The sequence below is a fragment of the Triturus cristatus genome, chromosome 11, assembly GCF_964204655.1.
Source record: "Triturus cristatus chromosome 11, aTriCri1.1, whole genome shotgun sequence".
Lineage (NCBI taxonomy): Eukaryota > Metazoa > Chordata > Amphibia > Caudata > Salamandridae > Triturus > Triturus cristatus.
Window position 1 is genome coordinate 114701704 of NC_140594.1, and position 23711 is coordinate 114725414.

A 23711-nucleotide genomic window follows, 5' to 3' on the forward strand; every position below is an offset into this window, starting at 1 on the left:
CATGACTTATTTTATGTTATAAAAACCCAATAAAACTATGTTATAAAAAAAAAAAAAGAGTAAGAGGAGATGTTATAGAAAACCTAAGTGTTACGCCAACTGCTTACCTTCAGGCTTGAAGAGAAGAGTAACAAGCTATTTGCCTACAGAGATAGGTTTTCGAAACCTACAATCATGATCTTGAGCATGGCAAGAAATGCCTTAATAATGGCATTCAAATTAATTTTTCCCTTTAAAGAATATGGTGTGTATATGTACTGTTGTCTGGATTCCAAGTGCTGATTCTTTTGTCATAGGTGAGAACAGATCACGTGGGTGAACATGACATAGGCCGGTCTCACGGAATGCGATCTTGTTGGACCAGGAGGGGCACCCAAAGTGTTACCCTCGTAGTGGTAGAAGGCTACCGCCTTCACCAAGAGTTAAACAGCACAAGGGAGGTGGTGGCAGCATACTGTGTAGGGATCAGTAGTAGTGAACAGGTCCTTTGTAGGTCTCGCCTAGCTATCGCGTAAGCGATCGCTATGCGAGACTATAGAAAGGGGCTCCCAAAAGTGCTCCGAAAAGCGGATTGCATGGCGAGCACGCGCACAATCACGTGCATCATACCGCCATGCAATCCACTTTTGGGAAGCGCTTCAGCCCACTGGCGCCCTCGGCATCAAACGTCAAAGGGTCCGCTCCCCCGCCTGTAATGCACTCCCCCGCCCCCGCCAAGCGCGTGCGCCACTCCGCCACGTCACAAATTTACTTTCACTTTTGCGGCGGGCGCTCGTTTATTTCAGCAACACAGTTTATTTCAGCAACACAGTATTTTGTGTGCTTTTGATACATGCACAACGGCCACCACTGCCTCATGTAACGTAACTTTTGTTTTAGTGTTTTGAGTATCTGCCATTTATTGCAATTTTTTTACCTCTACGTGTACCCAATATGCTCTTTTAACCTGCACACGTCACTTTTTCCTTTTGTAACGTATCATTTGCTACCTCTTGTATTTTGTTTGCTCTTGATACTTGCACAATGGTCACTATTGCCTCCTGTAACGTACCGTTTCATTTTGTAACATGCTTACTTGTAATTTTTCTCCTTATGTATTATTACTGCTCCTATTGTGAAGCGCTCTGACACCTTCGGGTAAAGTCCGCGCTATATAAAAACGCATTAATGAAATAAATAAACAGCTCGTGCCAGTTTTCCGCCGGGCATCCCTTCCCTATCCTATCTCGTATCTCCATTCCACCGCTGGATGCACAGCATACTCGTTTAGGAATGTGGAACCAATTGTGAAAGACAGTAGGGGGCCAGACTACAATGAGAGCAAACTCAGGAACATCTTTTGCAATATCCCCAGTGGCTGCCTCGGTGACCCTTTCTGAAAAGGGTCTTTGCTGCTTGGGTTGTCAGGTTGTACCAAAAGCAGGTTATTCAAGTACAATGGAACGCAGAATAACAGCGCCACTGTGAAGGTTGCCTGAGTCACTTCTTTCCACTACAATCGTGTGAAATTCCACTGTGCTCGCTGTTAAATACTGATACTGATGCTAGCCATGATTATTTTTTCCCCCCCCCACAAAAACAAACCTCGTGCGGTCGAAACAGCCAATGGAGCACCCCATTAGCAGGGAGACACATTAATACCTAACCCACCTACAAAGCTCGTAAGATCTGCTTTTATATTGCAAAATCATTTGCTTAACCAGACACCTGCTAGTCAATTTTTTTATTTTCTTGTCCTTTCTCCCAAATGGAACTTTGCGCGGGTGCTGTAGGCTTCGGTATGCCCCTACTGGCCCTCCTGCCTCACCATTGCCACCATCTCTGGCGCCCTCGGCATCAAACTTCAAAGGGTCCGCTCCCCCGCCTGTAAGGCACTCCCCCGCCCCCGCCAAGCGCGCGCGCCACTCCGCCGCGTCACAAATTTACTTTCATTTCTGCAGCGGGCGCTCGTTTATTTCAGCAACACAGTTTATTTCAGCAACACAGTATTTTGTGTGCTTTTGATACATGCACAACGGCCACCACTGCCTCATGTAACGTAACTTTTGTTTTAGTGTTTTGAGTATTTGCCATTTATTGCAATTTTTTTACCTCTACGTGTACCCTATATGCTCTTTTAACCTGCACACGTCACTTTTTCCTTTTGTAACGTATCATTTGCTACCTCTTGTATTTTGTTTGCTCTTGATACTTGCACAACTGTCACTATTGCCTCATGTAACGTACCGTTTCATTTTGTAACATGCTCACTTGTAATTTTTCTCCTTATGTATCATTACTGCTCCTATTGTGAAGCGCTCCAACACCTTCATAGAGCTATGACGCCACTATCCCCTCTTCACCACCCCACCCGATTACCAAAGCCAACGGCTCGCTGGTGATAGTGCGGAATTAAGCACTGATAAAACCTACCGCTCTGGGTTTTGTATATCTTTACGTTTCAAGGACTAGCGTTCGGTCTATAATTATACAAAACCAAATGATATTAAACTAGTGAGCATGATGTACCTTGTTTGGAGTTTAAAATGATTACTATGATCTGACGTCACCGTTTCAAAAAAACATCAACCTTCAGTTACTTTTTCTCTGCTTATGAGCTAAATGAAAAAAAAAAAATTGGCTGTTGCACAGTTATGGAGCCGCGCACATAATCTACAAATATGAAAAACACGTGTTTGTTTTAGGTTTGATGTTATGGTTGTTGTGAAATTCTAACCCGTTAGTTTTCTAGCTGCCTCCCTACATTGTGAATTATTTATTTTACTGCATTTTTGAAGGCTCCCATGTGAGTGTTTTGGATGTCTGAAAGACTACACTAAACGCTGCACTTTTAATTTGTAATCTCCCCCTCCTGTTTCTCCTCCAAGCCCCATCCTGTTTCTTCTCCCCCTCTCTGGCGCCCTCGGCATCAAACTCAAAAGCGTCCGCTCCCCCACCTGTAACGCACTCCCCCGCCCCCGACAAGCGCGCGTGCCACTCCGCCGCGTCACAAATTTACTTTCATTTTTGCGGCGGGCGCTCGTTTATTTCAGCAACACAGTTTATTTCAGCAACACAGTATTTTGTGTGCTTTTGATACATGCACAACGGCCACCACTGCCTCATGTAACGTAACTTTTGTTTTAGTGTTTTCAGTATTTGCCATTTATTGCAATTTTTTTACCTCTACGTGTACCCTATATGCTCTTTTAACCTGCACACGTCACTTTTTCGTTTTGTAATGCATCGTTTGCTACCTCTTGTATTTTGTTTGCTCTTGATACTTGCACAATTGTCACTATTGCCTCATGTAACGTACCGTTTCATTTTGTAACATGCTCACTTGTAATTTTTCTCCTTATGTATCATTACTGCTCCTATTGTGAAGCGCTCCAACACCTTCATAGAGCTAGGACGCCACTATCCCCTCTTCACCACCCCACCCGATTACCAAAGCCAACGGCTCGCTGGTGATAGTGCGGAATTAAGCACTGATAAAACCTACCGCTCTGGGTTTTGTATTTCTTTACGTTTTAAGGACTAGCGTTCTGTCTATAATTATACAAAACCAAATGGTATTAAACTAGTGAGCATGATGTACCTTGTTTGGAGTTTAAAATGATTACTATGATCTGACGTCACCGTTTCAAAAAAACATCAACCTTCAGTTACTTTTCCTCTGCTTATGAGCTAAATATAAAATAAAAAATGTTGGGCTGTTGCACAGTTAATGGAGCCGCGCACATAATCTACAAATATGAAAAACACGCGTTTGTTTTATGTTTGATGTTATGGTTGTTGTGAAATTCTAACCAGTTTGTTTTCTAGCTGCCTCCCTACATTGTGAATTATTTATTTTACTGCATTTTTGAAGGCTCCCATGCACTGCTATGTGCACTTACACTTTCCAAACAGCCAGGGGCAATAGCAGCAGCTTCTTTCAAAGGAAATAGGTCTTGCATTTACATGCGAGGAGCTATTGCCATTTTAAATGACAATTGCTTTCATTTATTTGTTAATTATAACAAGAGATAAATAAAAGGTATTGTCATTTGCAATGCCAATAGCTTTAACTCTTGCTAATGCGAGACCTATTGCATTGAAAATGCTTGTTACCCTGTGTTACTGCAGCGAGGCCTACAGGCTTACTCACTTTTTTAAAAGCTCAGCTGCTGTGTGATTGACTCACCCTTGGCCAACTTCAGGTAGATGGGCAGTGATGCGCAGGAGTAGTGACTGACCTAGAGGTTTATGTGCCTGGGAAGGGTACAGTACATGGATCTTTTTATGCAGTTGCTTGCTGTAATTGCTATTGTTTAAAAAGTCACTGTGACATATTTATACCTTCAAGCACAAACCAAAGGGCCATAGTTTGATTAAACTGGTTTGATTTTTGTATGCTGCTGAGCATGTTATTGTTTCACCCGTCACTTTGAAATATTTGCGCCTTCATGCACAAACCAAAGGGGGAATTGTTTGACCAACCTGGCTTCATTTCTGAATACTGCTGGACTTACATTTATCATTTTACTTAAAAGTGTTTTCACATTGATGCAAGAAGAAAGGATTGTTTTACAAAACACACTTGGGTTGTGTTTATTGGTGGATTGCGGATTGTTTAATTATGCACTTTGACAGTATTTGCACTTTTTCCTTTGCTTCTCCGGCTACAGATAGTATAGATTCTGTCATTAGGTACTTGCTGATATGGTTTGGTTTTATCCTAAATGAGGTGTTATTTATGGTGTTGTGTGCACTTGTCTATAATCTGTGGACCTTAAATCGTGTAATTAGCATTGTTTACACTAGAGAGATGATGAATATAGACAAACATCTGCATCTATGTTCTGAAGCATCCAAGCAGTTTCCATCTTCAGCCTGGTTTGCCTGCCTGCTTTTGTCATGCTAACTAATAAAGCCATGATGGTAGAAATGAAAATTGCTTCTTCAGTACATTTTAAATACTATAGAATGGTTATTATCATACACACCCCCTGGCAGAAACAAGTGTGTGGCATGCAGATCATTTACACCAGTTTACTTCTCTTGGAGCTGGCAGGTTACTGAGTTATATCTTGTGCACTACTCGTGTATATTGTCAGTGGAGTCTGTGAAATTGCAGGTTTGGGATTGTCTTTCAAGGTTTCAAGTTATTTTCCATCCATGTCAATTCTAATCCAGACCCTATGCAGTTATTCTATGTTCTTCAGCCATAAGCAGTTCCTGAGACAATAGGATTGCTCCTTGGCATTGTTCTGATTGCGGTCTCAGAAAAATAATCTGCTCTTAACAATAATGTTACAAATGGCGTAGCTTATATGTTAAGAGTTTTTTTCACTTCCTTATTCAAACTTTGAGCTAGGCAATATAAAGGCATTTCATTAAATGTTGGAGGTTTCACTTAAAAACATACCAGATTTTTGGGCAGTGGGGCAAAGTGGTAAGTCTTGGGTGGGGGCCCCCTCCATGTACTTTGCAGGGGAACCCACTCAGGTTTCGTTACACCACTGAAACAATGTCTTGTGTGCACCTCTGACCTGAATAAAGAGTCCAGGGCAAGACCATCACCTCTCCGATCCGAAACGTACGATGGAACCCCAAAGTAATGTACACAGATAATTCTCCATCCTTAACACCTGCAAATTACTGCAAGATTTCAACGTTGCCGAACGATCCAAAGCAGCAGAAAATTTGTGCTCGAACAGGACACCGGTTTGACCTGCTGATTGCTTAATGTCATAGTAGCTTACCCAATCTAAAACCATCGAATTGACGGAGACCATCTTTTTAACTTTTGAACCTAGAATCCTCTGTGGTGAAAGCGCTACACGATACCCAAAACTGGGAGTCATGTGTGATACAAATATGCGCTTTGGATCATCACACTATCATCCTCCTCCGTGATGGCAATCAAAGATGGCGGAATGCACATGACGTAGCGCCAGGTGGCTCTAGGCGTGTGCGAGCACCAAAAACATCATTGACGCGCTTGTGCCCCGGATGAGAAGAGACATGTCGAAGATCTTCTTGCAGACCATCACGTGACACCGAGGCAATGGTAAGGGGTGCACGCGCAGCACTTCCGTAACAGCAAACACAACTGTGAGGGGTGCGCGTGCCCCATTTTCAAAATACGCTACCCGACACTGACTTTCGCATCAAAACAGCAGTGTGCAGTTAACAAAACATGCAAAATTCCTGCACGTTGCTGAGCCGGAACCGTCTCATAAGGATTCATCAAACAGTACATACCGCTGCTGGGTTTTTGCAGTGTCAAAAAAATTGAACATGCCTTGACAGCATAAGCAGGCTCCAACCATAAAACGCAACGTGGCTGGTCTCAACCAATACTTTAAAAGTTGTTTATTTGTTTAAATTTAATTTTATTTTACAGAGTTTTATATAGCGCAAACTTGACCCGAGGGTATCAGGTATTAGAGCGCTTTACATGAGCACCAGTTGCATTACATGAGGACACATTCATTTTTGTTAGGCAAGGGGAGATTAATTGATTTGCCCAGAATCACAGGATGTTGGACGTCCTTGCGGAGACTCGAACCCGGTTCCCCAGCTTCGAGGTCGACCGCCCTAGCCGTTAGGCCAACTCCTCTCCCCATTGTTACTGGATACAGGAGAATAAAATGATGTAACCAGACACATGCTCTGCCTGGGGCCAACCGATGTAGAGGTCACTAGTGGGGCTGGAAAACTGTAGAGCATTGTGTCTCTCCTCACTCTTAGTTACCTACATTTTCCTAAAAAAATTCTACTTTGTCACCTCATTTGTAGCATGCAGAGTTTCCTTTAGTTAAATCGTCGTCAAAAATGTGTAGTAGGGACGTCCAGTAGCCGAAGTGCTGGAAAGGGTGGGGGTCTGTGGCAGAATGCCCTTCTGGCCTCTCCTCGCCCACTTATGACAGCCCTGCTTGATGGGTATACAATATACAACAGTCATTGACCTCATCAAAGTTTGGGTCACCAAGTATGAGAAGTTCCAGGGAGTAGTAGCCAGTCTGAGCTTTGGTATAGATGCCTATTTCAGAGAAAAAGACAATCCCTTAGTTGACAACACTCTGCACTTCACTGAAAATACCGGAGGAACTAAATAGTTTTGGGCTTAAGCCACATAGAGGTTTCGGCCTACTTAGGCCTCGTCAGCGGGATGTAGCTGGAGTCCTGTGGTACAGTGAGCGCGGGACCCATGTCTGGGCCTACCCATCGCACTTAGTAAATCTACTGCAACAAAGAACAAAGTGATGGAAGGGACGCTGCATTAATCTCAGACTCTGGTGATCACTTGGGCTGCATTGCATCATTTTATTCCCCACTGCAACATTCTAGACACAAACAAGCCATATGCAAACCAGTCGAGAGCCCGCCTCAATAGGTACGGTCCTGTCCAAACTGCTAGACAAGGCCCAATCCTTGAACACAAGCAGCCCCAAGACTGGTTTCTGCCTTGTTAGGTCTCATCAGTGAGTTACAGCTCGAGTCTTGTGGCACAGTGAGCACAGGACCAATGTCGGAGAATACCCGTCGCTCTTATGGCATCTACTACGACAAACAACAAGATGATGGAAGCCATGTTTAAATTAAACTACAGGTGATGGCTCAGGCTGCTCTCCAGTCCACTGTTTATGACCCACTGTGGCACTCTACACAGAGACCAGCTAGCTGCACATCAGCCTGGACCCTGCATCTACAGGCACAGCACAGCCGGAACTGCCAGGAGACGTGGCCACCAAAATGGGGCACAGTTAACCCCGATTAATTTTATAATCAAGCTTCATCCCATGAGCTTCTTGGTTCCCATTTTTCCAAAACATATTGCTAAATCCACTCATAATTACAAAGGCAATTTACTCACTCTTGGTCCAATTCTCAGGACCGAAGCAATTTGCATTCAATCAACACCATTCATACCAAGTGATAGTAGTGACTGAAACCAGAGCACGTCTGCATGCTCCCTATATTTAACCAGCTTCATTCTTCAAAACGATGTCCTGAAGAAGCAGTAATTCTCTTCTCTCGAAAATCCACTATCACCTTTGACTATTTGGTAATTCGATTAACAGAGAATTTGCGATGGGGCAGCCAAATACAGAAGGTCACACTAGTTTTGAGACAATAGCCTGGAGCAGTTTTAAAGTTTAGACATCAGGCCGGTGCCAGAAGTAGGAGTGTTATTTTACAAATATATAAGCAAAGGGTAGTGGCGGCCGCACTGTATGGTGCGGAACTATTGGGGTTTGGGAATGTCCTCCCACTCCAAGGGGCCGAGAATAATTTCCTCCGAAGTTTGCCGGGGCTTGGGCCAGGTACACCTCTAGCCGCACTGTACGCAGAGCTTAATCTCATTCCTATATCAGAAACTATTGCTTCCAGGCCAATTTTTTATTGGGTAAGACTGGTAAGAAACCCTAAGACCACAGTTTATTTAGAAACCCTTGAGGAAGTCACAGCTAGTTGCTCCTGTTGAGGCCACACATGGTCATCACATGTACAAAAAAATGTTAAAGGAACTAGAGTTGATATCTTTGTGGTAAGCTCCTGGTAGTGTTAGACAGGATATTGCAGCTTTGATTAAATAACAGTATCATGAATAAATGCAGATTTAAAAAAATGATGGGGAGCTAAAGCCGGGATCTCTTACGAGCAATTATTTCAGTAACACCTATGGCTTTTCGGGTCCAGTCTATCTAAACATGCTATACGCTAAATAAAAGTGAAGATTGTACTTAAGATTCCGTCTAGGTATCCTCCCACCCAGGGATTTCTTTATGCGTATACATTTGTTTGATGGCCGATCTGTTTACTATGATTGTAACTTTGGTGGTCTGAATAATCTAACCCATTTTATGCTGTTTTGTAAAAAATATCCAGCGACCCGGAAGAGGCGGCTCTTTCGTCCTTTCGAAATGCTATGGGTCAGATGTGTTAAGCCAGCAATGGAGCTATGCATTAAACCAAATGATATGAATGCGGTTACCTTCGTAGCGTCATATTTATGGGTTTCGTGGCCCTGCCTGAGAGAGTTGCCCTCCGCTCTAGGATTGTGTTTAAAGCAGGTAAGCTCCATGAACCTGGTTGTTTCCCATTACGGAATATACGGTTACTTTATGCAAAAGTTGCACAATTTTGCACTACTTTCCTGCACTGGACTTTTACTCCGTAGGTGGGTCGACAAACTGTTTACGGCTGAGAACAAGACAACTCCCAAATGTTCTCATGTTTTTTTTAATTAATAGTGATGCATATGTGTTTTTTTCTTATTCAGGAGGTTGCCAGTGACAGTAATGTGTGCCTTTCCCATTCCACTCGCACTTTACTGTATCTGAAGACTTTAAACATGCTCTTTGTCTCAGTTTGTATGCCTTAGATGAAAAGACACTTTTCTAGCATTTTATTGTTTTTGTATTTTCATTTTTTTCCAATGAATTTATTGATAGAGTGCTGTGATCACGTTTGTCAGCCGAAACAATAAATAAATAAACTAGAAACGATCACCTTTTTTAACGTAAACGCTACAGGAGGCTGCCACCTATATGTCTAGGAGACACACATCCTGCTGGAATGATCTTGGTGTATCTGCAGCTTGAAAAGGAACCCGCTCCACGCATGGAGATAGATTTGGGTGCATGGAGTGGTCAAGCAACCTTCACCTGGGGGTGTCCGCCCCTCATTTACAATTATTAAAATAAATGACAAGTTTCCTCTAGTGACATCTACAAGGGCATCGCTGCCAGGTACCCACGTGCCAAGGGTGCTTTCTTCAGTCAGTCCTGGTAATGTAGCCAACCGCACTTGGGGTTCTGGCACTTGTAGTTCCTATATTCAGATTGCAGGAACGGGCCTACATTTCCCAGCTAGAAGCCAGGACTCCCTGGAGGTGGAACAGCTAACGTGTCCATTTGAAATAACTATAAGGACTTGAAGTATAAGAGAAGCCTGATTATGGCTGTGACAGGTTAAACAAGCATTGGCATAGCCAATAGGTCTCGCCTTTGGGACCTTATAAGTGTTTAGCCATGCAACAGTTGCATAACTAAACACTTATAAGGTCCCAAAAGCGAGACCTATTGGCCATGCCAAGCGGCCGCAAAAGTGAAATTGATCGCGATCAAACATCAAAGCGGCCGCGAAAGTGAAAGTAATCGCGGTAAATATGGCGCGCGTGCCCGCGCACATGCACTGTAGCTCTAGGCTGGCCTGGTAGCACTTTTTGGAGCCCTCTCAAAAAGTCTCGCCAGACCAGCGCATGCGCTGGGTCAGGCGAGATCTAAAAATGTATATGTACCCCACTATACCCTGCATGGGCTGAGCCAGCAGGGAGGGCTGCCCTGGGCAACTGCTGGCAGATCTGTGCCCTCCCCTCGCATGGACAAGGAGGCCAGTGGAAGAGAGAGTGTTCAGGCCAGGGGGGGGGGGGGGGGGGAGATGGGTCCTCTGGCCTTTATGCTGTACTGTACAGACCGTACTCGTAACCCCAGAGTCCGTGATGGTCTGTCGGTGGTGATCGGTATGGCGAGAGGGAAGACGGCTGGTTCTGTGAAATCAAGGTAAGTTCACTCCGGGGGGGAAGGGATTTCCTTTATGAAAAGTGTGCCCAGTCCTCCTGGCCCTATAAATATGTATTTTATTTACCCTCCTCAGGACCTAGTAAGTGTTTTAATGCCACTCTCGGTACAAAGGACCTTGAGAACTCGGTTTGTGTGCCAAACTGCAAACCATGCTTCTTAAACCAGTGCTTAATTTGAGCAGGTTCACCGGTACTAACCATCAACACCTGCGCACCTGTACTTCACCAAACACCTGCGCTTTCCATTCATTCATGGCAGGCAACTGACAATAAAGTAATTTGCCCAGAATCACAGGATATTGAATTGAACCGTCGCCGAGACTCGAACCTGGCTCACCAGCTCCGAAGTCGGCAGCTCTGGTCATTATGCCACATCCTCTTTCCACTTTCATGGATCGTAGTTGGTTCTGTTTTAGGCCGCGCTAACAGGAGAAATGGGCTGGTGGAAACTGCCTCCTGACAAGAGCCCCGTCGCTATTTCTTTTTTTTTTTTTCAAATGAACCAATGTTCTTAACATGGAAACAAGGCATTTTAACCTGATGCGCTCTGGCACCTCGGATGTCCTCACATGGCTCCAGGAATGTCTTTAGACAATGGTCTCGATGACCCCGAGGGCGAGTTTGTGAACCATGTAATGACGTCAGACCTAAAATGGTGAGCTCTTCTCAGCTGGTTCGGGAGGTAGCCCAGCTGGTTCAAGCACCTCTCAAGCTAATATTGCACTTACACCCCTTTAGGTTGTGTCCTCGTCCCCCGAGGTTGGGGCGTGCTCACTTTGTGACCACACTGCCCTCAAATACCTTATTCACAGCTAAGAGCGCCCTCAACCGCAAAATGCCCGATTGGGCAACAAATGTCTCAGCCAGTCACATACCAGATTAAGTTCACAGCTCAACTGCCAGATATATGCTATTCTATTCATTTGTGAATATATGAATATTTAAAAAAACACAACTGGGCAGATTTATATCAAACAAAAAAATCATTAAAAGTTGGACGATGTTGGACTAGCTTCATGCCAGGGGTGGTCGATCCAGCAAGCACCGGCTCAAATTAAACACTGCCCATCCCATTTACGTGTAAGCATACTTACACTGCCAAACTTCATGGCGATTCGCTTTTCTTTTGGACTAATAGATTTAACCACAAACCTAGATGGATTCCACGAGCCCCTAGGATGCAATAGTGAAAGAGAGTAGTTCCCACATTTTGCTTCTCAATTGTCCTGTTGTTGGTGGAACGCCCTTGCACACTTATTCCTGGCACGCGACAGACTCATATGGGGTGACCGCAAGTAACTGACTCTGCCCCAGACCCACTTGCCTTTTCGAGGAGAATGCAAAAGTGACTAAGCTTCTCTTATCCCCTACAGATTTCAGTGTGATCTGTGCATACATTTTCTATAGAATACATTTTCATGAGGATGCCTGCGCATCGCACATGAAAAGACAATCCATGCTGCAGAAATTGATGAATGTTGTTTAAATGATCTTGCTTAAAAGGAATGGACGATGCATTCCTTCTCATAGCCTCCCTGCATGGGGGCGTGACTTGCAAAGGGTAAAGTCTGACACCACAGGGTGAAGTTAAATCAAGCCTGGGTGGGTGGATGGAGAAGAGAGAAGGTAAAATACTCTTCACCTGTCGATCATTCCCAGAGCACTTCCACCATCTCTAGAAACTCACAGAAAGCTACTTTTCTTGAATTAAGCCTGTGCATCTGTAGAGTAGACATGCTCCACAGCCTGCGAACATTGAACTGAAAATCAGCTCTCGCTTATGAGCAGCATTTAGCTGTCTGTTGTTGAAAAGACCTATTGAGGACTAAATCAAACAAGCATTGGCATAGCCAATAGGTCTCGCCTTTGGGATCAAATAAGTGTTTAGCCATGCAACAGTTAAATTTATTGCACCGAGGATATTGTGCTGGATACAGAAACACTTATAAGGTCCCAAAGGTGAGACCTATTGGCTATGCCAATGCTGTATCATCACAGAAATGGGGGAGAAATCAAATACCTGTTTTGTTTGAGAGGAGTGATCCCGGAGAGCCGAAAAACATAGGTTTAGGCTTTAGGATTGGCAGTGGCCAAGAAGTTCATTTATCCTTTACCAAAACAACATTAGCAGTAAAATAAAGTGAATACCTTCCAGCTAAGAACTGGAGGGAGCGACTCTTGCCCTTTCTGGTGCTAGATGGAGAAATCCATGGCTACCCTGAAAAGATTGTGTCTGATATTTTCTGTCAGAGATTTTTTCCTACTCTTTGTGAAAGCTAATGCCTTACAGATAGCAGACCATTCAATGTGTAGTGACCTTGAAAACACTTAACATACTATACTCAACTGGTGACGAGGTACCTTTTCCAAGTGTAAATGAGGCAATGGCAATGCATTTTAACAAAGACGTATTTTAAAAGAGATTAGCTTAATATTAATCAGTTAACTGTTCCTGCTGACTCCATCTAAGACTATAAGATTGACTGGTAATTTGGTCGCATAATGATGCATGCAGAGAGGCGCCAATGAAACAAGAAGTATGAACTGAAATATGGGCAATACAAAAAGGGTACTTTTTTAGGGGGGGATATCACAAGAAAATATACTGCAGCTAAGCAAAAAATGTAAACCATTATACAAGCAATGAGAAAAGTAAAGTATAAAACGTAAATTATCAAATAAGTCCATACAATACCAGCTGTAACAGAAAATATTAAAACAGTAGAGGGCAATCTGGAACAACTTACATTAAGGGACTCTAATCGAAAATGACGACCATTGTACAAGCTGCAAAAATATGTTTTATGGTTATGGCTGAGTGGGCATCTGCAGAGAACAGCGGGAGAGGAGCACATGCCTCTTTGACCCTGGCCGCCAGATGGTGCAACACGGAGGAGAACGAGCACATTGTTACACAAGCGCGCGCCTCGCTCTGTAGGGGAAAAAAACAAGCACTGAGTACAAGTATTGATTAGTGACGCGGATGAGTACAAGTATTGATTAGTGACGCGGAGCAGGGGCAAAAAGTTTCTTAAATTAAAAAAGTAAAGGACGGTACTTTACAAGGGACATTGCTGCGCGCGCATCCCTCGCGTGCTTAGCACGTCATCGCGGTGAAAACGAAAGTGATCGCGATGACGTGCTAAGCGCGCGAGGGATGCGGGCGCAGCAATGATTGGAGAGGTGGAGCCCCTTCCTAACGTCGAGCAAGCAGCGCATGCGCTGCTCTAGGCACGACCTAAAAACCCAGATGGCAGCTGTGCACGTTCTCATGCACTCAAGCTTTAGGCCTGCAAAATCATGTGGGCAGCACTTTCAAAACCCATATACTAAATGCTCTCCGAGCAGCGCATGCGCCCTGGCTCAGCGAGACCTTAAACTGCAGTGGGCTTTAAGCCAACACACTGATTGTCATAGGAGGGCTTTCTTATCAGCCTTGGTTTCTTGCTTCTTATTCGAAGGCTTTCCTGCGTCTTCTTACATTTGCTTCTCCTCTGGAGCATAGCTTTTTTACCATCCTGTTGATGGGAAGATGTGTGTCCTTCCATTGTTTACATTCACTGAACTACTATTTTAGTTTGCTTCCAGCACTCGAGAAGAGCGCATGTGTTTTCTTGCTCTCGGCCTCATGTGTTGCATCTACCCCCAATTATCCCCTACACATGCACAATGTTGCTGCCTTTTGTCAGGATTCACACAAGAAGAGGTCATGCCTCACACTCTAAGAGTTGCAGATGCACATGAGAACCAAGGGTCAATCGCCCAATGTGAAGATAACATGGAGTCTAATAACTAGGAGAGGGGGGAAGGACTCACATGTGTCAATGGACTAAAGTCTCAGGGAGATTGTTTCGGAGACCCTCAACCACACTTTAACAGCTTGCGGTGTACGCTCATGTGGCTTGGTGGACAGTGTTATTATAACATAACACTTGTATTTGTAAAGCGCACTTCTCACCCATGGGTCTCAAGGCGCTGAACAACAGATGTTTATTGTTAACCAACTCAATGGTACTCATTTTATCGACCTCAAATGGATGAAAGGCCGAGTGGACCCGCCGGGATTTGAACCTGTGACCATGAGGTCAAACACAGGCCCCTGCAGTGGATGCATTAGTCCACTAAGCCAACAGACCTGGCTTATCTCCTATCCTGGTCCAGAAACTTTATTAAACACAATCAACCAGGAAAGGGATAAGATTAAAAGAAAGAAAATGATGTTCAGTGGATAAATAACCAGTCAAGTCAACATGTTTCGGCACGAGAGAGACCAGCAGTACGTTCTTGCAGCGGCGGCTCCTATTAAGGCCTTCATTTACCTGCCAGTGCCCTCTTATTTTCCCTTGGGGTAATAACAACCCCTTTATCAGTTATGGGCCAAAGTCTGTTCCTATAACACCATGCAGTCAGGAGCAAAATAGTAAGCCCGGACAGGCAACTCCACTCCGCCAGCGGAGTTTACGGAGTTTTGCCTAATCTGCGCTTTGTTGCATATGCAGGTTTAGGCAAAACTCCGACTCTGTGGCGGAGCAGAGTTAGCCGTCCCCTCCCTAATTAATTATAATTTTTAAAAAGGCACTAACCGGCTGTGGCTACCTCCTCCTCGCCATGGCTGCTCTCCTTCCTCGTCGTCCTTGTCCATTGGAAACCCCTACGTTGTACGTCTTGCGTGTGCGCATGTACAACGTAGGGGTTTCCAAATTACAATGACGGCAAGGACGAGGAAGGAGAGCGGCCATGGCGGGGAGGAGGCAGCCACAGCAGGTAAGTGATTTTTTTTAAAAAGCATAATTAATTAGGGAGGCGGGAGGGAGTAAAGCGGAGTTTTTTTCCAACTCCATGGAACTCCGCGTAGAGGCACTACACCAGCTCCACCCGGGGTTACAAAATAGACTCATTGATGAAGACGGGTGAGGGATTTTACTTACCCACACTACATGTGGAGTGTCTAGAATTTGGTGGCCCTCCATTCCATCATTCCTGATGAAGGGCAGTAGACCTTTAGGGCCACCTTGCATGGCTGAAACATGTCGACCTCACTACTAGGTGTTGTCGATCAGATACTTATCCACTAAACACAGTTTTCTTTCTTTTAATCTTATCCCTTTCCTGGTTGATTGTGTTCAATAAAGTTACTGGCACCGGATAGGAGATCATTTTGAGCTCCTCACAACTGTCAAAACCCAGACAGTCTCCCTTCTGGTGGAGGCCAATGGAGTCACTTGGAGAACAGAACACTCAGACAACTGACCCAATGATGACACTATCCACCAAGCCACACGAGCAGAGATAAAATATACACCGCAAACTGTGGAAGCGTGGTTGAGGGTCTCCGAAACAATCCCCCTGAGACTCTAGTCCATTGACACATGTGATTCATTCTCGCCCACCCGCCCCGTCCTGATTATTAGATTTTTGTCTTCGGAATTCGAATGAATCACTGCTTCTACCTACCTCCTTTCCTTTTGAAAGATAGCATGGAGTCTACAGCTGCCTGGGACCTAGACACTGGGTAACTAAGCATGCAGGAATCCAGTGTCTTAACCATTCTAACATAGGGGATGTGCACTGTTTAGTTTGCTCATACCTCTATAACCTATTTAATATGTGTATAATGCATTTTTATTACGGTGGAGAACAGGACTCATAACATTATATATCCAGGTGTTTCTTCCTTTCTGTTCCCTTCTTCACTGTTTCCCCAGGACCTTATTCCATTCGCTTGTTTCACTAATATAAGTACCAAGCATCCAGAATCCTACACTTCATGTCACGGAGGCTTGGGCCTATCTGCCTGGATTGCAACCCTACCTAAGATCGACATATCTTCCTCGCCTGCCAGCTGCGATTTGCTGCCACGCTGCTCCATGTTTAGCTTTCATGCATATACATATATTTTAATTTAACACTACAAGTGGCATTGCCATCTTGGAAGAGGTAAATAAATTAAAATTAAAATAGTTGGTGCTTCGTGCCATATGTGCACCATCAGCTGGACTGTCACGCCATGCACACTTTTTCATATTTTTTTTGGCTGATGCTATAGCATCAGTGAAAAACATTTCTTTTAGTTGATGCTGCACAACATTAGAAAATCCAATATGTCGAAATGGTTTGCTTTGCCAATGCTTGCCTATACAAACATATACAAAGAGTTAGTGTCATGTAGACACTCCCAAGGTTAGCAAATAAAGGGATGTGGCCAAGTGAGGCATTCGCTCGGATAAAGACCCAGGTTTCCTGCTCCACGGCTGGCACTTTACCCCGTACCAGTGCCCAGGCCTTATGGCTTCTGTCAAACACATTCACGCACAAATTGGCAACAGCAGCGCCTCGGCTCATAAACACCCGCAAGACCTAAGAATATAAGGGGAGAGGCCTAATTAGCGTACAACATGTTATAGTGTCACAGGAAGTGATGCTGTGGGAAGTGATGTCACAACCATGTGACAGACATCCCTTTAATGGGAATGGAAAATGCTAATGAGCATTTAGTGAAGTCAAATAGATAAATACACATTTTTGGATTTATCTAGAGCAGATCTACCTGGGAATCTGCACAAGTGCAGAGGAAGGTTCATGTGGGTGGAGTATGTTTACACATTAGACATGCTGGTTTTTCCCAGTAGGTCTCTTATTTATGCTTTCGAGTTAAAATCATACATGAATTAAACTCATCGTGATAAGCACTCATACCACAGATTTGAGTGGCCCGCAGGCACATGTTCCGATTTGTTGGCCTTTCATCATACCAAGGCCGATATAATGAGTGCCAGGTGGGACATGTTCTGTGTAAATTGCTTTGGAACTCATTTGCTACAACAACGTGTTCTTCTTTCAGTTGAGAATATGTAACGCTTTTGATTTCTTCACATACTGTTGTAACCGGAGAGAAAGCACAGAAGTGCTTATCTCGGCCTTGACACACGGATCAGAGTGGGGCGAGAGGGTGCAGTTCTTTCTGAGAACAGTTAAGAGCTCTCTGTGAGCCCCCATCCTTGGCGGGGGTGGGAGGAGGGAGGGGGGGGGGGGGAAGGGTGCGGTGCGGGCGGGGCGGGGTGGTGGGGTGCAGCGGCTTGGTTGTTTAAAGCACCAGGCGTCGCCACATTGCGCCTGTCCCACCACAGGACATGACGAGTACACGTTCTAACACTGCACCCGCCTCTCTCTAAAAACGCTGGTGGGGGGCTGTCCACTAGCTTCCGCTGTCCACCCGACCCGGCATATTCGGTCTTTCAAGGCACCTTCATATAATAAGTGAGACGGCCTCCAAATTAAAGGCAATTTAATGGTAGTATCATCTTTCAAGGGTAGAAAGCAAACTGCAAAGATCTGCCCTTTAGGACAAGCATTGTTCAAGCCAATAGGTCTCGTATATGTGAGAGCTTTTCGCTTTGCCAATGTCTTTTAGACATGTTGTACAGCAGCGTGGCTGCTGTTGAGCATGGCTAAAAGTTAATGGTGTGGAGCAGAGTACAGTGGTGTATAGGAGAGTGGAGTAGTGTGAAGTTGAGTGGCATAGACTGGTGTAGAGTGCATGGGTGGCGTAGCATGGAGTGGCTTAGGGTACAGTGGTGTAAGGTAGAGTGGGTTAGAGTGGAGTGGTGTACAATACAGTGGCGCACAATACAATGGCATAGAGTAGAGTGGCAGAGAGTACAACGGTTTAGAGTAGAGTGGCATAAAGGGGCATAGAGTAGAGCAGAGTGGCGTAAGGTGCCATAGAGTGGCACTGTGTGGAGTGGATTGGCAGAATGGCATAGACTAGTGGCATTGAATAGAGTGATGTAGAGTGGAGTGGCATAGAGTAGAGCGGCATGGAGTTGTGTTGAATAGAGTGGTGTAGAGAAAATTGGAGTGGCGTAGAGTAGAGCGGCACAGAGTAGAGTGACACAGCGTAGAGTGGGTAGAACGGCATTGTGTGGTGTAGAGTGACGTAGAATGGAATGGCGTAAAGTGGCCCGGCGTACAATGGAGTGGAGTAGAGTGGCATATAATAGAGTGGCATGGAGTGGGGTGGCAGAGTGGGGTAGAGAGGCGCAGACTGGAATGGTGTAGAATAGCTTGGAGAAGTGTAGTGTAGAGTAGAGTGGCATGGAGTGGAATGGCACACAGTGGAGTGGCGTAGAGTGTTGTGGCATGCAGTGGAGTGGAATGGTGCAGCCTGACTTAGTAAGTGGCGCAGATTACAGTGACGTAGAGTAGGGTTGCATAGAGTGTTGTAGGGTCGCATTGTATGCAGTAGAGTTGCTTAGAGTGGAGTGGTGTAGAGTGGAGTACAGTGGAGAGTAGTGGAGTGTAGTTATGTACAGTGGCAAAGAGTAGAATGCTGTAGTATAGAGTGGCAAATACTGGCATAGAGAGGATTGACATAGAATAGAGTGGTGAAGAGTAGAGTGGCGTTGCATAAAGAAGTGGCGTAGAGTAGAGTGAGAATTTGGAATGGCATAGAATAGTGTAGAGTAGAGTGGCATTGCGTGGAGTGGCATACAATTGAGTGGCGTAGGGTATAGTGGATTGGTGTAGAGTGGCATAGCTTGGAATAAAGCAGAGTGGGGCTGAGTAGAGTGGCGTAGAGTAGACTGCTGTAGAATAGGGTGGGGCTGAATACAGTGGCGTAGAGTAGGCTGGTGCAGAATAGAGTGGGGTTGAGGGGAGTGTCATAGAGTGGAATGCGTTGAGTAAAGTGGCATAGAGATGAGTGGCATAAGGTGGCATAGAATAGAGTGGCATGAAGTGGATTGACACATAGTGCCATAGGGTGGCATTATGTGGAATGGGGTGGAGTGGCATGGAGTAGAGTGGTGTAGAGTAGAGAGAAGTGGAGTGCATTAGAAAGGAGTAGAGTGGAGTATACTGTCAGAGTGGAGTCGACTTGCATAGAGTGGCGTGAGTGGTATAGAGTCCACTGGGATAGAGTAGAGTGGTATAGAGTAGAGTGGTGTAGAGTAGCATATTGTGAGGAGGAGTGGAGCAGAGTGGTGTTGAGTAGAGTGTCACAAAGTGGAGTGCTGCACAGTAGCGTGGCATAGGGTGGAGAAGTATAGAATGAAGTGGCGTAGAGTGGAGTGGTGTGGATTAGAGTGGAGTGGCATAGAGTGCCATATAGTGACATTGTGTAGAGTGGAGTAGAGTGGAGTGGTGTGGAAAACGTATACACGATAGAGTCGAGTGGTGTAGAGCAGTATAAACTGGAGTGGCACAGAGTAGAGTGGCATAGAATTGCATTGTGTGGGGTGGGGTAGGGGGGCATAGAGAGGAATGGCGTAAAGTGGAGTTGTGTAGAGTGAAGTGGCATAGAGTGGCATAGAATAGAGTGGCATTTAGTGGGGTGGCAGAGTGGAACGGTGTAGAGTGGCTTGTAGTGGCGTAGAGTAGAGGGGTGTGGAGTGGAATGCTGTAGAGTATGCTACAGCAGAGAGAAGTGGTGTAGACTGGCATTGTGTAGAGTGGCATAAAGTATAGTGGCACTGTGTGGAGTACAGTGGCGTTAAAGGGAGTAAATTAGAATGGCGTAAAGTGGCATTGAATGGCATATAGTGAGTGACGTACAGTAGCACAGAGTAGAGGGTAGTGGCATTGAGTAGAGTGGTGTGACATGGAGTAGCGTGGCGTAGAGCAGAGTGGCATAGAGTAGAGTGGCATAGAATTCCGTTGAGAGGCATAGAGTAGAGAGGCCTAGAGTGGCACTGTGTGGAGGGAGTGGGCGTGGATGGGCATACAGTAGAGAGGCATAGAGTAGGGTGGATTGGTGGAGGGTGGCATAGATTGGAATAGAGTAGCTTTGGGTGGTGAAGTGTAGAGTGGCGTAGAGCTGATTGGCATAGAGTGGTGTAGAATCGAGTGGGGGTGGAGTAGATTGGCGTAGAGTAGAATGGTATAGAGTGGAGTGGCAAAGAGTGGTGTGGCATAAGGTGACAGAGTAGAGTGACGTAAAGTGATGAGACCTAGTGTGGCACTGTGTGGAATGGAATGGAGTCATAGAGTAGACTGGATTAGAAAGGAGGAGATTGTCATAGATGGAGTAGACTGTCGGAGAGTAGAGTGGTGTAGAGTGGAGTGGCATAGAGTGCCTTAGAGTGGCATTGTGTGGAGTGGAGTGGTGTGGCATAGAGTTGTGTGGAGTAGAGTAGCGAAGAGTAAGGTTAAGTGGAGTAGAGTTGAGTAGAGTGGCATAGAATGACGTAGAGTAGAGTGGTGTGTCGTAGAGTGGTGTGGAGTGTGCGTACAGTAGGTTGGAGTGTCAGAGTAGAGCCGCGTAAAGTGTAAAGTGGCATGGAGTAGCGTGGCATTGAGTGGAGTGGTGTAGAGCGGAGTGGAGTTAAGTAGCATAAAGTAGAGTGGGTTAGAGTAGTACAGTTGTGGGTGTAAGTAACTAAAGCATCAAAAGAGAAGGCAGATAGTATGAAAGCGACATTAATGAAAAGCTCTATGCCTGTGTTAAAAGTAGGAAAGCATATTGTACGTACAGTGCAAAAGATGAGGAAGAACAAAGAGGGGGGAAGAGCACATGTACTTCCTGCATGCTTCAGGGAGGAGCCAACACAAGAAAAGAAGGGAAACCTATGAAAGCTAAGCTATCAAAAGATTGCAAATGACAATGACAACAAAAAGAACTAATGCTATTCTGTGGACAGGTTGTAAGCCCACTGAATTGTAATGTAAACAATATGTCTCACAGCACAACGCAAGCAAGATGTAAAAAAGACTCATGCTGCACCAAACAAGCCTTGGCACCTGCAGGGGACCAGTGTATGCAGTCAGAACAATTCCAGGAAACAAACGTGTGCACAGAAAGTGGATTGTGTCATTTGTAGGCATTCTGCCCCTCACGGGTGTCGGTTCAGACGTCGGGGAGTCCTTGAAGTCACACCCGGTGCAGATCGAACTCCATGAGATCAAAGCCAGGAGCGCTGACGTTCAGCCGTGCCAGGGATGTGGGGTCATCACAGGTGGCGCGTCGTGCACTTCACAATGCGGTGTTCATGGCTTTGGTGCAGGCAGTGGCGTGGCATCGGTGCAGAGTGCTGGCGTCCGAGTCGATGACTGCAGTCGGCAGCCCAAGTCTGCAGTGTTGTTGAGGTCAGTGTGGTCAGGTGGTGCCCACAGCTGCAGTGCAAGCAGTGGAGTTGATGACACACCTTAGGCGGTGGCGGTGAGACCAATGTTGTGGTGCAGTAGAAGTTGGTGGGACGAGACGGTGCCCACGGTCGTGGTTCTGGCAGTGGCGTAGATGTCCACAAGAAGTGTCGTCGTCGGTGAAACCAGGGCTGCAGTGTCATCGAGGTCGGTGCTGTGCTCACCCAGTGAGTGGTAACCATGGCACCGGTGCAGGCAACGGCGTCGTTGACTTGTCAGGAATGCTTTTCTTGAAGTTACAGCTCAGCAAACACCTCCAATGGCCCAGAACTGGAATTTACACCACTTGGCAAGTTCAGGACTCCCAGCAATAGAGTCCAAGGACTGTCTTTGATGACCATGAGACTTCCAACAGGAGGCAAGTACACACAAGCCTTTGGAGGAACTTAGAAAGCAGGATTTCAGAAAGCAAAGTCCGGTCCTTTCACTGCTTACAGGCAAAAGCAGCAACTGCAGGCCAACCCAGCAAAGCAACACACAGCAAAGGGGCAGTTCTCCTTCTGACAGCTCTTCCGCTCCTCTTCTTGGCAGAGTCCTCAATCCCAAAGGGTTCTAAATGTCTAGGCGTTTTAGGTCCAATACTTATATGCCTTTTGGCCTTTGAAGTAGGCATTCTTCAAAGGATTGTCTTTGTAGTGCACAAGTTCTTATCCTGCCTGATCTTGGCTCCCGACACACTCCAGGAGTCTATTTAGGTGTATGGGACAACTCCTCCCACCCCTTAAGCTCAGGAAGGCCCATCATTTTGGTGATAAGCTATCAGGATATGTTGTGTAGTTCCTACTATTCCGTAGGATCTGCGCATTGTTTGGACAACATAAACTAAGGGCTTGGTGTCTAGACTGGTTCCGGTTACCCCGCAGGATATGTTGGACTATAGACCAGCTAGCTCACAGTCCCATCTTAAGCTCCCCCACCCAACCTACCAGGGAGAGAATAGTTTCTGGCAACCACTGAACATGACAACCCTGATCACTGAGGCATTGTGGAAACAGTCCATAATCTTTTGCTCAGTCACTCGTGTTTACTTTTTCTCAGAGAAGTATACAGAATACACAGTAGGACGTTTTCAATATGTTTATTGAACCAACGTTATTCTTGTATAAAATACGTGTGCTGCAATGATTAGGAGACAGAAGCAAATATAGGAGATTACAAGAACCAAAAGAGTGAACAGTAGATACATTTCTACCATGGTTCTGAAACAATGAATATATGCAGGCATCTATGCAAAATATGGTAACCGAACGTACTCCTATGATGCGGACTCTACTCTGGGTGCACCTAGAGTGTGTATGGTTGTAGAGCCAATAATGCCCCCAAGGGACGTTCCGACCCCATTACCTGATCGAATAGAGTGCAGGACCCCGTCTTGGTCTCGAGTTGGACACCCCTCATTGAATGTCAGAGTGGTGCGTGGTTGATTCTCAGCATCCATGGACCTTCGATGTCAGTAGAAGTGCCTCCTCTACCAATCCATCGGGATGCCTATTATTTATAATAAAATCAGCCTTCGCGATGTGCGTGTTAGAGTAGTGATGTTATGGATATGTAGATAGCCCTGTCACCTCGCGGATGAAGATAGGACGACTTTTGTAGAGAGGCCTAGTGCATGATGTTCAAGGCATCGTGATCATGCTGTGTGAAGCTGGAAGTGTAAACAAAGTAGTTCCAGAGAAACTAATCCAACATTGTCGTGCATGCAAAATGTAAGAAATAGGCTGCTTCGCTACATGGGTCAAATTCGGGAATATACCAGATATTCAGAGACAACCTAAACTCCCTTTGTGTGACTGTCTAGAGTGAATGCATAAACAACCCAGCTGTCAGTCTAAAGTAAACCAGACGTTCATTCCACAGGCAGGCAGAGGTACAGGATGGTAAAGCAAGAAAATGCCCATTATCTAAAAGTCGCATTTTCAAATACACAATTTAAAAACCACCTTCACTAAAAGATGTATTTTTCAGAGAACCCAAACTCCAAATCTCTATTATTTCCCAATTGAAATTTACA

At 45.3% G+C, this 23711-nt stretch overlaps 1 protein-coding gene across 16 annotated transcripts in view; it reads right to left on the minus strand.

The window, feature by feature from the left end:
• GGT1 (gamma-glutamyltransferase 1) overlaps positions 1-23711 on the minus strand; it is a 655664-nt gene that overhangs the window by 151141 nt on the left and 480812 nt on the right. For 2 of the 16 annotated variants that reach the window (XM_085636054.1, XM_085636052.1), the window contains exon 2: positions 13306-13490. The exons of the other annotated variants lie outside the window; for them this stretch is intronic. In XM_085636054.1, coding sequence (XP_085492180.1) covers positions 13306-13307 — 2 coding nt within the window. In that variant the 5' untranslated portion in view covers positions 13308-13490. The remainder of the gene's footprint in view (positions 1-13305; positions 13491-23711) is intronic. 16 annotated transcript variants of the gene reach the window in all.